The sequence below is a fragment of the Aotus nancymaae genome, unplaced genomic scaffold, assembly GCF_030222135.1.
Source record: "Aotus nancymaae isolate 86718 unplaced genomic scaffold, 86718_ANA_hifiasm-v0.15.2.pri h1tg000008l, whole genome shotgun sequence".
Taxonomy (NCBI): domain Eukaryota; kingdom Metazoa; phylum Chordata; class Mammalia; order Primates; family Aotidae; genus Aotus; species Aotus nancymaae.
Window position 1 is genome coordinate 22,895,003 of NW_026988419.1, and position 16,629 is coordinate 22,911,631.

The window sequence follows — 16,629 nt, forward strand, 5'->3', positions numbered from 1 at the left end:
CATCTAAAATGAATGAAAATAGATTCTTTTTAAGTAGTCATCTACAACATTGCTAACATAAATAGCAGCATTGTACATAAAAACAAGAGAGCAAAATGGACCATTCTAGGAAAATTGCCCAAAATGAATGGAATGCACAAGAACAAGCAATCATCATAAATGGCAGAAAACTTTCACTTTGATAATTTAACACGGAATAGCTCAAGCAGAGACTGGCTGTCTTCTTTAAGCTAATCACTTGAAGCAAGGATTCAAAACTTAATTCAGTTTGGTTTTAGCCAGTAAAAGAACAAAATTATACAATTTAGGCAGGTATAATAAAATCTCCAAGCTGGATATGTCAGTCAGAAATAGCTAAAGAACCCCCCTAAAAACAAAATAAGGAAATAAAAAAATTAAAAAGAGTTACAGCCAGAGGGATAAGCAGATGCTTAAAGCTGGTAATTAGTACTCTCACTTTTTTTCTTGCCTGTTCATGTGTCTTTTTTTTAAAAGTATCATAATTGTCTTTCATTATAAAATTGCCAATCCAAATTAGTATTATAAATAATAATGTTTGGGGTATAAAGTACTGCAATAGTTCTTTCTCACAAACAAGTTCTATTATAGTTGAATTCTTTACATACTTATAGCAAGGGGAGGTCCAACTGAAGGATGTTTGTACGTGTGCTTGTTTATTAGTAACATAGTTGAAACCTTCATTATATATGCTTGTTCTGCCATGATAGGACTATCACTCCTTTATTGGCTACTGTTTCTACACTGAAGGTGTCTATTTTATGTAGTCTTATTTCTTATTTCCTCCAGATGTTATCTACAGCCCTAAACAAATCTGTTTCTATACCCCTAAGCAAACCTGCTTCTGTGTGTGTATATATATGCTTATGTTTATACATATTTAATATATTTACATGCCCATTTATATACTTTATATTTGATATGTAAGTATATAAGCATATACATATATGTAAGTATTTAAGCAGTTATCTACAGTACATACAAATATAAGTACATTGTATTTGATATGTAAGTATATAAGTATATACTTACATGTAAGTATTCTTTTTAAGCATCATCTGCAACATTGTTAATATAAATAGCAGGATTGTACATAAAACAATGTTTACTTTTTACTAAAAAAAGTAAAATGTAGATAAGTATATACTCATATACTTACATACCAAATATATGGCATTAAATAGCAAGTATCCTGAGCTCTGGAGCCCTGCTTAGGTTTGATCCCAATTCTGCTATTTATTAGTATATGATGGAGACTAAACTGGTGAACCTCTCAGTGCCTCAGTTTACTATCAATACAATTAGGACAATTACTGATTTCTTAATGTTGTATTAGAAATTAAACAAAATAATGTGCTTAGAACAGTGCTTAATATGTAGTCCAAAAATTTGGTGATTATTATCTTACACTTGGAAGGCATTCAGAATTATTAAACTGAATCAAAATTCAAGTTTCAGTATTAAGAATTATATATTCATTCTTTGCTTACAATAGGGAATTGGCTATATCGGAAGAACCTAGTTGGTGAAGACATTTGTCATCTTTATTTGATTTATGATACCTGCACTTCCTCTCTCCAGGAAGGATATCTTTGCATGACCAAAATTGAATCTCTGCACTAATGGAAAAAAGAACTATAAGTGAGATTTTTATAATTTTTAACAGATCAGAGTAAGCATATTTTTCTTTTAGTATTTACTAAAATGCTACTACATGGGAAGAGCACAATGTGTGAAAGAGTCTGCAGTGGGAGAAGAATGAGTGTGGGGAAAAAGTAGACTAAACTCTGAATAGCTTAGCAGTGAAGGCCAATGAATAGAGATTATGCACATATTGTTGTTCCACTAAAAATTTAGATAGACTTAAATTTTCTCAAACTCCTTGCAGGGTGATCTGACAATGTGAAATTAAAAGACCTTTGGTGACCATTAAACATCTAAATTCCAAAGCATACATAACAAGTATTAGAATCCTACATGATACAACTTATATCACATTGAGTAAAAAGAAAATTCTCAGACCCTAAAGAAATCCACTGTAAATATGTTATCACCCTAGGTCATTTAATGCTACTACACCAGCCTATAAATTTGGGCAACCGTCTAGATCAGTCAGCTTCCGTAGCATGCCCTTGGGTAGCAATAAGCAGTTTAAGTGGAAAAGGGGAAAGTCAGTGAGCATAAGTGGGAAAGAGATTTTTTTTTTCCTGAAGCTGTGTAAACAATGGTTATTACCTAAGCTGGTAAGAATAGATATTGCTTCAGAACTCTAGTGAGAGTTGCCATTGCTATATTCATGTATTAGAGACAGCATACTGAGTTCTGATGGGGGCAAGCACTCAAAGCTAGGACGCTGAGTTGATTATTCTGATACCTGTTGACATAGTTTTCATATTTGTCCCCGCCCAATCTCAGATTGATATTTAATCTCCAGTGTCGGAGATGGGGACTAGCGGGAGGTGATTGGATTTTGGGAGCAGATTTCGCATGAATGATTTAGTACCAACCCTTTGGTGCTCTCCTGGCAACAGCGAGTAAATTCTTGCATAATCTGGTTGTATAAAAGTGTGTGGAACCTCCCCACTGACTCTTTCTGGCTGGCTCCTGCTCTTCCCATAGGACATGCCTACTTTCCCTTTGCCTTCTGCCATGATTGTAAGATTCCTGAAGTCTCCCTAGAAGCCAAGCAGATGCTAGCACCATGATTCCTGTAAAGTTTATAGAACTGTGAGCCAATTAAATCTCTTCATAAATTACCCAGTCTCTGATATTCCTTTATAACAATGCAAGAATAGCCTAATACACTTATCCCTCTTGTCTCATCACCCTGCACAAAGATGAGATTTCATACATCATCACGAGCATGATACACGTTTATCTCTGCCCTTCAAGGAAGGGATTTCTTATTATAATTTCTACTACCTCACAGGCATAGAAAACTCATCAGCTATTTCTGTAATGTCTATCTGGTTACAATCATTGTTTTGTTTCCCCATCTCAGTCTGTGAATATTTATATACACTAAATATGTGAGTGTATTCTATTTGGAACTCAAATTCTGAACTTCATTTCAGATAACTATACATAAACACAAGTCAGAGACTGACCATCAATTTAGTGATATGCCTGTCCTCTGCTAGTAAATGTGTTTATTGGACTTTAGAAGCTGAGCTTGATTAACAACTGTAGAGTGGAAATTTTTATTCATTAACATAAAGGAGTGCTATTTATCTTTTGATAAGAATAGCATTTGCATTATTGATTGCTTCCTTTAAAAAAATAGGTCTGATCTTAAAATAAGTGACAATGCATCATAAAAGAAATTAAGAAATAATACATTGCAAACTATGTAAGCAAATGAAAATCGTGACTCTGAAAATGAATCTTTAAATGCACGTATCTAAAATCGTAAAGCAATCTTTATTATAACAAATAGTATTTCTATTTTCAGGGGAAAAGAGGAAAAATTTTCCTGGGCCCTCACAATGTGTCAGATGTCATTTATACTTACATAAATTAAGCTTCACACAAAAAACCAGAAGCAGAGATTAAGAGAAAGAACATGAAGCTGGAGAAATGAAAGAGGTAATGTACCTCTGATTCTATAGCGCACTACTCTCTGGCTCCATGGTCTGTGCTCCTTCCAATGTACAAGGATGGAACCAGAAAACCCACATCTAGCATTCTATACTTCTTTCTCTAGTTACTTCTCTTTTCCCAAGTAAGATCACCACTGCCTGTCTTCCCAAGGATCTATATGAAGAGTACAAAGGGAGTGTGGCACAATGGCACCAGAGATAGATGTTGAGGCAGGAGAATTTTGGAGTTCTCTCAACTCACACCAAATAAATCGCTACCTCCTGTGTCGAATGGCCTACAGACAGCCATTCTAAAGCAGAAGCGGTTGAGATCTTCAAATAAAACCATAAATAAATGCAAATGAAAAAGAACAACTAATCTCGGCCCCGCTCCAAACTGGCAATATGTAAGTCAGCTATAGATCAGTAATAGGGAGCTCTTGTTACTGTTGGAGCAGTACATACCTTGATGACTAAACCTCTCTGGTTATTGAGGGGCTGAGAAAAACAGAGGAACCATGATCCAGATTAATGGTGAGTATAGGGCAAGGAAATTCAAGGCCTACATACTTAACATTCTATCAGCTGTCACAGCCTTTCAACTTCAGACCCCTATATGCCACAAAAATGATTGAGATAGGTAGCCTTAGTGGCCATCTATTCTTGTTATTTATCTAATACCACTAAATAACAATCATTATCAAATTGCTATGTGTGCATCAATGACACTTCAAAAAGAAAGGAATTAAACCATAAAGTGACACTCAGATAATGAGTTCAGGGTTTAGGTTTGCTGATGCCATGGATCATCTGTTGAGTTCCACTCCAGATTTACTTTAGCTTCTGCTATATAATAGACACTTCAACCTTCCTGGATCAAAAACAAACTCATACAGTAGAGATGATTGTAAGTATAATTTTTTTTTAATTTTTGAAATGATATAAAGCTTCACATAGTTTTAAAAGTAGATCATTATGAATGATAAAAAATATCTCTATTTACTAATATATTTATGCCAGAAAATGGAGATTGAAAACATCAAATTATCAGCTAATAAATGCAACAGAATGTGGAAGGCAGAAAAATAATATAAGTGATCTGTAACAGCGTGTTGTTTTAATCCTCCAAGGACCTTTTTTGCTATCAATATACCCTTATTTATGCTTAGCTAGAATCTCAACCTGCCTTCTGGTTGTAACGAAAACTATTCAATTAAAACATTGAATTTGTCCAAAAATCAGAACGTATATCAAGTGGAAATTTAAATCACAATAACATCTGCTATTTTCCACCCCAGGTCTCTTCCACTGCTGTGACTGGCATACTATAAGTTTCTAGCACCCCCATGTGGCTTAACTGGAGTGGTTTCATAGGCATTTGAAATCAGTTGCCTGAAACTGAGAACAGTAGAACAGACTATAATTCAACACAGAAGTTCTGCTGGCATCATAAACCAAGGAAGGAAAACTTAAGTCAGCAAAATTATAAGATAAATGTGTAGGTTCAATTCCTAACTTATTTGCTTTCTACTTTTCATTTTATGTGATCACTAGAAAGGATGATTTACAACCAACTATAGCTAGTTTCATCTTTGTCAGATAGAATTCCTCAGTTTTCAAAACCAAGCATCTGACATGGGCAATAATTAAACAGATGAAAAAGAACATAATTTTTCTCAAAAAGAAAAGTAAGTGTTTTATTGTCCAGTTTATACACACATTGATCAGGCAAATACAGGAACCCAAATAGTTGAGCAATCCAAGTTTTGAGATCTTCTACTGTCCTCAAAAATATTTTAAGTGATTAAAGTATCTACATTTTGTGCAATTATTTGAGAACGATTTTTATACAAACAAAATTTTTCCCTCTCTAAACACATCCCTAGCTTGCAGGTGAGACGTCTTGCCAATAGCAGTGTATTTCAGAGTGCTTTTGGAGGGAAGAAGTTCAAGAGGACTATATTGTCTTCCTTAATCAGCTAAAAAATGCTCCTCTTATCAAAGATACATGTTTAAAACCGATCCATGATTTCATCAGCCTAAGGTACCCCAGCAAACAGTTTTCCCATGAAAAATTTAAAAGTAGATTTTAAGGCATTAACATTATCAAAGTATTCTCAACATAAAATGAAGTTTAAAAATAATTGGCCATGACAGAGATGAAAATGTAAATTAGTCAGAGGTAAAGAGTCTAGTAAGAGAAATCTGAATGTGGCTTATTTGTATACTGAACTGGATGTCCCAATTTAAAAACAGAAGAATGCAAGAGGAATGCGTTTTCTCCTCAATATACAGCAATGTATAGTTTGATATTAAAAGGGGAAAACAGACTTCAGAATGTAGAAGAAAATTAATAGAAAACAGAAATATTCATTTAATTGATTAATAAAATTTAAATCTAAGCAATACTTTGTAATAACACATGTTCATAAATGTATACCAATTTTGTACATTTTAAAGACCTTATTACTATATCTGATGACAAGGATGGAAATAGAAGATGATTGAAAAGATTAATGGATACATTTCTAAAGGTAAAAGTCTAAAAAAATAAAAATAAAAAACACCTGCCATTTGTCTTCTGGCTATGGACACTCTTTTGCAACACTGGCATTATTTACCTCATTGAAGTACAATGTTGACCAAATGCTTAAGAGAAGGAAGACTCCAAAAATTGTACTGAAGATATCTGGCATGAAAGAGAGCAATACTGCCTTACCTGTTGAGCCCTTTCAGTGTCTTTTCCATGTTTAAAATGTCACGCATCTTATAAAGAAACCACTTGTCAATGTATGTGAGCTTCTCAATCTCATCAAGGGACATTTTGTCATCAATGGCCTGCCAAGAGGAGAAGAGACACTTTCTTTGGCAAACATTTTTCTAAATGTCTTATTTGGTTGAAAACACATAGCAGTCATGCCTCTGTGTGTTATTTAGAAAGCCTGAGACTATAGACTGAGTTATGAAACATGAAACTGACATCATTGACATTCCTTCCACTAAACATAAAGATGGTGCCAAATACATCCACAAATGGCATACAGAGGAGGTGCCTGCCTTGAGTTATCAGAGTGGTGTGTTCTCAGAAAAATCCTCCAAACAGGTTTTGACTCGCTCCTCTTTATTTGACCATGTTACCAATTATATCCTAAATTTGGTATATCTCTTTGGAATTAAAGAGAGTCTCTTGAAAGCACAGTTAAACCAGATTGGTCAGAAAATCTAGAATTAATATAATGTTCACTTAACTTGTATTGTTGATAGTTATCTTATAGCAGATAACATATTTTTATCACCTCACTCTACATTCACACAAACACAATAGTCAATGAGAAATTATGGGTCAGATCTGGCTTGGCATTATTCCTCCAGAATATTTCCTCACAGAGGACTTCAAACAGAAAATTATTTTGAGTCAGTCACTATGACTTTTGTGCTAAGGCAGGCATTTAAAAAATCCTAATATATTTCAAAACAATGTAGTAATAACTTCTGTTCTGATGGGCAGCTCAGCCTCTTCCTCAAGCTTACTTTAGCAATTTCTCAAAAATAAAACTACAACTATGGGTCATTAAGCTGAGTAGAAAATTTAACTGAAAGAAGAGATAAACTCTCAGAACCAAAATCTTTATACTAAAAGATGTCTATTCTTATTCTTTTATATATGTATGTATGTATGTGTATGTGTATATACCCAGTGAAAAATCAGAAAATATCCCAGAACAACACATTTTAGAATGACACACTGTATTTTTAAGACCCATTAAGAAGTACATGTAACTAGTAACTCTGCAGTTATGTTTCAGCTCAGGGAGCTTCCTTTTTTTAAAAGCTTTTACTTATTTGTGGTATCAAAAAGATCCTGATTATAATTGCTGAGATACGGCCATAGCTCATAATTTTGTTGACTAGACTAAGATGACATTTAATGGAAATACTCAAAGCCATGTTCATTTCCTCAGTCAATTTATGTTTCTTTTGTTTAATTCTCCCTGTAATTACAGTCAGGTTCCCAAAGACTTAATATTCTGTCTTACTTTCTAAGTAATTAAAAGCACAATTAGCTGTTGGCCATCAACACTCTGAGGTGGAGAGAACCTTAAGTTACTGAAGTTTTGATAGATCAAATAAGGTTTTCACACAAGCACACAACAGTAAGGGAGGACCTAGAATCCTATACTCATTTCACTGGAAAGAAGGAAAGGACAACTACAGTCAAATCCATGATTTCTTTTTCTTTCTTTTCTTTTTTTTTTTTTTTTTTTAATACCTTAAGTTCTGGGATACATGTGCAGGACGTGCAGGTTTGTTACATAGGTATGCACGTGCCATGGTGGTTTGCTGCACCCATCACCCCGTCATCTACATTAGATATTTCTCCTAATGCTATTCTTCCCCTATTCCCCACCCCCAACAGACCCTGGTGTGTGATGTTCCTCTCCCTGTGTCCATGTGTTCTCATTGTTCAACTCCCACTTATGAGTGAGAACATGTGGTGTTTGGTTTTCTGTTAGATTGCTGAGAATGATGGTTCCCAGCTTTATTCATGTCTCTGCAAAGGACATGAACTCATCCTTTTTTGGGGCCGGATAGTATTCCATGATGTATATGTGCCACATTTAAAAGCTCATCATCACTGGTCATTAGGGAAATGCAAATCAAAACCACAATGAGATACCATCTCACGCCAGTTAGAATGGCCATCATTAAAAAGTCAGGAAACAACAGATGCTGGAGAGGATGTGGAAAAATAGGTATGCTTTTACACTGTTGTTGGGAGTGTAAATTAGTTCAACCGTTGTGGAAGACAGTATGGCGATTCCTCAAGGATCTAAAACTAGAAATACCATTTGACCCAGCAATCCCATTACTGGGTATATACCCAAAGGATTATAAATCATTCTGCTTTAAAGACACATGCACATGTATGTTTATTGCAGCACTGTTCACAATAGCAAAGACTTGGAACCAACTCAAATGCCCATCAATGATAGACTAGATAAAGAAAATCCATGATTTCTAACAGCAAGCAAGAGCCTGCCAGTCTTAAGACCTTATCTCCAAGCACTGAAGCTTTGCCAAGAAACACTGCTATAATGAAGTCTATAATGACCCCAAACAAGTTTGAGGTTGCTTTAATGTTCCAAAATAAAAAAATAATGCCCTGCATTCTCCCCAAATCAAAAGAGGTGATGATCCAGTCATCCTGAAATAAGGCTGCTGCAAAAATCAGACCTCGGAGCAAGTTACTCTTTTCTAAGAATCATGAAAGCAAGCAAAGATTTACACACTCCCTTCATTCTTTTTCCCCTTCAGCTCTCCACGGTCCTTACACTCTTTGTCAAAATCACCAAGTTCCTGGTTGCTGTGGAAATGAACAGTAATGATGACCTCTAACAAACAGAAATCAGTTCCTTCTCCCAGCACTCGAGCAGACTAAAATAATTTATACTCAGACCCTGCACTTCTTGCTTGTATATAGGGTACTTTGTGAAAGAAAGAACCTCCACACATTTTTCCTGGATTCTCATCCTTTATACGTTCTGTTAGAAAAGAATGAGAGATTTACTTGAGTTTTACAAGCGTAGCTGGGAATTTGGAAATGCTTCCCTGTTTCATCTGCCTCAAAGTGGCAGAAACATGATTGCTAGACTTAAGGAAAAGACTGAAATAGGAATAATAAATGATGAAGGTGAATTGGCTTTCTAAAGTAACTTCTTATCACTGCTATCCCACCCACCAACACCAGAGAAAAATGCTGATTGCCTTGAAAATCAACATTGGAAAATGCCCATCAAGAGATAATAGCAACTCCCAGAATTTCAGTGGGGCTTGAATATTTTCCATTGAGAAACCATAAGAATGAGGAGAATATACATCAGATGCAATGAAGGAAATATCCCTTTATCTCCTCTGGTCTCTTAAACTCAAAATATGGACATAAAAGTTGTGATGGATTCCAAATCACTAACAGCATTTTTCTGTTTCTACGTAGGCAAATTACAAAGACAGATTCCCCTTTAAAGAGAAAGTTTATGTTTTCATCAGCTCATCCCACATACACACACCCACATACACACACATGTAAAATGGACAGTAGGGCTTTTTAGAAGCAGTGTGGTTTGATACTGTTGGAGGATTAATGCTTGTTCTTCCTTAAATGTCAAAAAGCCTTTCAGGGATTTCTGACCAGACAGATTCCAGCTGCCCAAGTCACCTTTTATAAAATCAGATTAGCTGAAACTTCAAAACTCTAAGCACGGTAAATATGAAAGGAGATTAACATGACATTTAATTTGCATGAGAAGCAACTAGTAGAAGGAAGTGAGAAATGCAGGGCCTTTTGGCCTAAATGTAAGACCAATAAAATAATTACATGAAAAACTCTATAATCATGGGGATCCTTTATAGTCTGTTGCTGTTTTTTTAAACACAGAAAGAGAAGCAAATAAATTATGATTATTCTAGACTCAAGTAGCACATACTAAGGGACATTATTGTTTGCATCTTCCTTTCTTCAACACAATTTTACACATTCAAGGAACTTGTGATTAAGTTAGTAAGAAAGGACAAGTCAGTATTGTCAAATCTATTTATGAGCATTAGTACTAAGTATACTTAAAAAGGAGGACATTTTATCTATTTAATCATCCTTTAAAACTGCAATGTGGCGGGGCATGACGGCTCATGCCTATAATCCCAGCACTTTGGGAGGCCAAGGTGGGCAGATCACGAGGTCAGGAGACTGAGACCATCCTGCCCAACATACTGAAACCCCATCTCTACTAAAAATACAAAAATTAGCTGGGTGTGGTAGCACACACCTGTAGTCCCAGCTACTCAGCAGGCTGAGACAGGAGAATCACTTGAACCCAGGAGGCGGAGACTGCAGTGAGCCAAGATACTGCCACTGCACTCCAGCCTGGAAACAGAGCAAGACTCCATCTCAAAGAAAAAAAAAAGGCAATGTGCCCTAAATCCAGGCTTAAAGTGAATAAAAAATGATAACTTATCATTAATTATAGAATACTCTGATGAAATCTATAGACATTTCCAGTTTAATACTACAAAAGAACTAAAATTTTTCCAAAAATCTCTGATTTAAAACCACTTTGTGATTCAGTTTTATTGTAATGTCCAGATTGACTATGTTCTGGAAAAACAGTTAGTAGCTCTGGGCCCCTTGAAATATCTTACCTTGGCAATGGCATACATACGGGTGTGGGTTGGTTCAGACAACTCTTTTCTAAGATCTAGGTTAGATGGCCATTCTTTGTTCATTGGGAGACGGGGACTGAAACCTTCTATCGATGGATGGCACATCCGTAAAGCCTTCTGGAAACATTCCTCAAAGGTACGACCAATAGCCATGACCTGTAATAATGTTTAAGATCTCATGTTGAAAGAAAGAGCTTATGTATCTTTAATTTGTAACTGAACTGGATGTAAAACGTATTTCATAGAACACATAAGGGCAAAAAAAATACCATTAACACCTCTCAAATAAAAAAGCTGTTCCTTTTTTTCTTCCTCTCTCACTTTCTCCATGGGTTTGGTATAATGCATCTTCATTAGGTCAGTCTTTTACCACTCAGGGAGTTTAGCTGTATTTGCTGAGACTGATGAGGAAATCACCTGTACCTGCTCTGGACCATAGTATTAAAATAAGAAATACCAGGTTGGAGCATAGAGATCTTTTCTTAGTAAGATCTTGCTTTATGCAAACGTTCTTTAGAATGGAAGGCAAATAAAGAGAAAGCAGAAATATATTAACACAAAAATAGAACTATTCATAAATGAGTATCAGTCAGTATTCAAGACAGGTTGGCTTTCCATATAGCTAGGCATTAATATTAATAGAACCTTGAGAATCATAACAAGTACTGACGATGATTATTTTGAATGTAGGAGGAGACTAACCTTCCTATGACAAATTCAATGTGTCTTTTTGGAATCTTTACAGCTGATCATGTACTAATCAATTAGAAAAATTATGTGGTGATTTAGTTTGGACAAGTTGCACGTCAGAACTAAACTTAAATTAACCTTGCAACCTACTCAGTTATTTTCATTGGATAAACATCATCTTTGAATATTTTCAAGGAATAATATATTGCTATACATTTTTGGTCTCCAGTTAAAAATAATAGCAGTCATAATGCTTTCTTCAGTAAACTTTTGTAACTCCTCAAATAGATTCAAATTACCATTAATGTCAGTTTAGGAAATCTTCTTGTCAATTATGTGACAAGATACATATTCAATGATCACTAAAGCCAAACGGATAACCTTTTCACACTGTTCCAAATTTAATTAGAAATAAGGGAAGATTCACAGAGCAGGAATAAACAAACTGTTAGCACAATTCAGATATGCAATTTGCAAGTCATAGTGGTATCTTGAAGAGTTAGACAATATGTTTATAGATTGTCTAGTCAGGGCATGGAAAAGACTGCCAGAAATCAGATATTTTATGGTTCTGTAAAATTAAGGAAATATTTTGGGTATGTTTAAGAAATTTTGAAGTATGATATATTTAAAATTTGGCTGTAATTAGTTCTATAAGTATCTCTATTTTTTTTTATTCTTAAACACACACTGTATAATGGTACATGGGATCCATTCAATTAAAAAACATACCTATATAATAAAGGAATATATAACTAAGCATTTGCTCAAAAAACGTACATTTTAATACTCTCTCTATATTTTTTCTTTTTGAAACAGGTTCTCACTCTGTTACCCAGGCTGGAGTGTAGTGTCACTATAGGGCTCACTACAGCCTGAATCTCCTGGGGTCAAGCCATCCTCCCACCACATTTGCTCTATACTATTAAAATGTACCTTCCTTGAGTGAATATTTCACATTTTCCAGTGGAATGACTATCATGGCCTTCTTCAACCCTTTTCTACTATACTCTCATAACACCTGTGTGTAAATACTATCTTTTAACATTTACCAGAGATTAATTCATATTATTTTTGGATCAGTTTAGATATTCTAAATTTACCGACTATAGACAATGTATCTCCATTATCTATAATCTATTCATTATTTTTTAATCTTCCCAGTGTCTTGTATGTAGTAAAAACTCAGAAAATGTTTGCTCACTTTTTGAACTAAATAAAAGGTGTTAGACAACAAAACTCCTCCAACCTTTTATTTTTTGTTTGACAACAAAATCCCTCAGATAAGATGCCCCAGATGAAAATATTACATAATTTTCTCAAGTTCCTTAGACTACAAATTTTATGGTGAACATTATTAAAAAATGATGCTTCTCATGAAATGTAAACTACACGGTTGTTTATTTGGTGCAAACACTAGCAACATAGATTTTCATAGCATTTGAGTTCTATTTCTTTTGTACACTGAGAAGTATGATTAAAAAGAATAAGATTTAAAACAACTATAAAGGAGAAAAAATACTTAGTGTTTTACAACTAGTAAGACATTTTAATTTAAAAAGTTAATTTGTTCTTTATTTGTTATTACTTTAAAATCTGTCATCAGTATCTTACAAATTAAGGAACCCAAAATAGCAATAATTCTGTCTTTTATGTGTGAATATGTTATACCAGTAAAACATTTCTTTTTCTCTGTATTGGTGATAGATTTTATCTGTATTTTCTGTGATTAGTGACATGCATTTCTGAAATGGCTGGCCTGGGTATAGGCTATAATCTGTGTTATGGGACAAATAAAGGACAATATGGAACAATATGTCATAAACAGCCTTTTGCTCTGTACTCTAACCAGCTTAGATACATAGACTGAAAGCTCCCACACTGGCCGCAACAGAAATAGAGATGTGATACAGATAGACTAAGATAAATGGTAGACAAATGATTGAGAAAGACTGAGATTTGTCCATACTTCTGCACTCAAATCTCTACCCCTATGCAACATTTATGAATAATAATTTAATAATAATGATTATGGATTACATTAAGAGGGTGTATACTATGAATTTAAAAGATTAACACATTACTAAATATGATATGTGTTAATCCTGACATTCTAAGAATCCTGCAAGGTAGGTATTATTTCTATTTTGTAGATGTGGATCCTGAAACTCAGTGTCTTGCCTGTGAGTCTGTAGCTGTAAGTGGCAATGCCAAGATTAATATCCAAGTACAGCTGGTTCCAAGGATCATGTTTTCTCTGATATGCCAAACCTTCTGGATGCAAAAATGATTAGTGAGGGAATGTGTTCTCTTTCCGGGTCCATGAGGGGGCATAGTTTTAAGGGCAAGGATTTCCCAGAGCCATGTCCCCCTCCCATCTCTCTCCATCCGGGAAATTTAATGGTTTATGTTTGAATTTCACGGGCAAGGGAAGAAACTAAAAGTCAATCACCCCAGCGGAAGTTTTAAGGAAGTCCTTTCAATGGCCAGAGAACTTGGGAAGGTGGGAATTTCTCCCAGGATAAATTTCCCTGCTCCTTCACTCACACAGGATTTCCAGCTCTCTGGAATCCCCTCCCACATGGTGGGAGCTCCTTTTCCCCTCTGGGACTTTCCCCTCTGGAATCCCCTTCCACACTTTTCGTAGAAGTCTTTCTCTTCTTCTCCTTTCCTTCTCTTTTCTGTACCTAAATAAAATCACCTTTCTACAACACTTGTTATTAAAAAAAACTGTCCCCCAAAAAATGGACCACCATCATCCATGCCTGCTGTGCCAAGAAAATCACTAAAAAGCACATTGTCCCTGGGCACCAAGGTCCCCTGGGCCTAAGGTGTCTAACCAAATAACCCAATGGCGGGACTAAAAATGCCTGAAACAAGTGCCAGCACAAGCCATCACCCTCACAAAGTCCCAGGTAAAGCTAGCCATAAAGGTCCAGGTAGCCAGTCTTCTCCTGGACGTTGTCACGGCCTCCTCGGTATTTCTCTCCTGCCCTAAAAACTTGGTGCTGAAAAAGTTACTACCTCTATTCAGTTACTATAAGCTATCTCAAAAGTTAATTAATAAGAAAAAAAGATTGCTAATTCTCTCTGTAAAAGGCAGCTCTCTCTGCAAACCAGCTTAACTCTTTAGCTGCCATAGCTTTAAAAATAAAAGGGCCCTAAATCTGCTAACAACAGAGAGAAGGAAAACCTGTTTCTTTCTTTAAAAAAAAAGCTGCTATTTTGTAAACCAGTTAAGTGTTATTTTAAACATAGAACTCAGATATCAATCAAAAACAGGGCTAAAAACCTTCAAGAACCTGGCTCTGTTCTCTCCTAGGCTCATTTATAACTCTGGGCCTCTCATCTTCAACCACCTGGTCATATTCATTTCTTATAAAACCATAAGGTTGGCCGGGCGCGGTGGCTCAAGCCTGTAATCCCAGCACTTTGGGAGGCCGAGGCGGGTGGATCACGAGGTCAAGAGATCGAGACCATCCTGGTCAACATGGTGAAACCCCGCCTCTACTAATACAAAAAATTAGCTGGGCATGGTGGCGCGTGCCTGTAATCCCAGCTACTCAGGAGGCTGAGGCAGGAGAATTGTCTGAACCCAGGAGGCGGAGGTTGCAGTCAGCCGAGGTCGTGCCATTGCACTCCAGCCTGGGTAACAAGACTGAAACTCCGTCTCAGAAAAAACAAAACAAAACAAAAAAAAAAAACCATAAGGTCACAATTAATCCTGCCACTAAAACCCCAAATGTCCTTGGCTTGTAAGCTCTATCGTAAACCTGTAAATCAACCTGCACCCCTAAAAGGCTCCCCTCTGGAGAAAACCTCAACTGCAGGGACGCTTCTATACCCCATTTCAGCAGGAAGTAGTTAAAAAGAATCAACACCCCTATTCCAACAAAAGTTAAATTTTCCTGTTCAGAGGGGGATATAAGGGAATGTGTTCTCTTTCTGGGTCCATAAGGGGGTGTGGTTTTAAGGGCAAAAATTTCCCAGCACCATGCCCCCCATCATCTCTCTCCTCTCTGGGAAATTAACAGTTTATGTTTAAATTTCATGAGCATGGGAAGAAACTAAAAGCCAATCACTCCAGTGGAAGTTCTAGGGAACTCCTTTCATTGGCCAGAAGAACTTGGAAAGGTGGAGGTTTCTCCCAGAATAAATTCCCCTGCTACTTCACCCATGCCAAATTTCCAGCTCTCTGGAATCCCCTCCCACAAGGTGGGCGCTCCCTTTCCCCTCTGGAATTTTCCCCTTTAAAATCCCTTTCCACACTCTTTGTGGAAGTCTTTCTCTTTTTCTCTTCTCCTTTCCTTCTCTTTTCTCTACCTAAATAAAATCACCTGTCTACAACACTTTTTGGGTCCAATATCTTACTTCTGCAAGCATACCTGCAGTAGTCCCATCGCTTATTCTTTAAAAAATTAAAGGCCAAGAACCCACAGCATTTTCTTGGGAGAGCTGTGCCTCACCAGCACCACCAAAAAACCCGGTTACATTAGGACTTGGTGGAAGGAGGCATGAGAGTGAGAATCTCAGCAGAGACATGAATTCCTTTCTTTCCTCCCACACAGAAGAACACTGCATCTTTGAAGATGAAATAATCAAAGGCTAACTTTAATTTCAAATAGCATAACACAGCACATTCTAAAAAATCTTCTAAAAATGTTAAAAGCTTAGAACGTTTTAGTATAATTAAAGGGAGTTTAATATTCCACTATGCTCATATCAATTTAGAATTTTAGAGCAGGAAGGATCCTGTGAGTTGATCTAGTCCAGCCTCTTCTTTTATAGATGTGGGAAATGAGGTCCCAGGAAGTTAAAGCCACAATTTGCATGAGTGGACTAAAGTGGACTTCTTAAGCTCAGTTCAGTGGTCTTTTTGATATACGACATTATATTCTATATTACTTTCTTGGTTTGGTTATAAAACATTACAACTCAGTTATATGTATGTGAATGTGTTTTCATATATGCATCTATATTATATGCCCAGATGTATGGCCTCACCTCTTGAATAGGAAGGCCTTCAAATCCAGCAAAATGGCCATGTAACAAACGTCAAATGGAGACTGTTAGTATATTAGTATGCTAATATCCAGGCACCTTTAATACTGTCCATGTGTTGACA

The 16,629-nt window shown here is 36.0% G+C and overlaps 1 protein-coding gene across 3 annotated transcripts in view; it reads right to left on the minus strand.

Moving 5' to 3' along the window:
- CPS1 (carbamoyl-phosphate synthase 1) overlaps positions 1 to 16,629 on the minus strand; it is a 155,689-nt gene that overhangs the window by 51,163 nt on the left and 87,897 nt on the right. For all 3 annotated transcript variants that reach the window (XM_064373038.1, XM_021667019.2, XM_021667021.2), the window contains 2 exons: positions 10,794 to 10,970; positions 6,316 to 6,434 (listed from right to left, as the gene is read on the minus strand). In XM_064373038.1, coding sequence (XP_064229108.1) covers positions 6,316 to 6,434; positions 10,794 to 10,970 — 296 coding nt within the window. The remainder of the gene's footprint in view (positions 1 to 6,315; positions 6,435 to 10,793; positions 10,971 to 16,629) is intronic.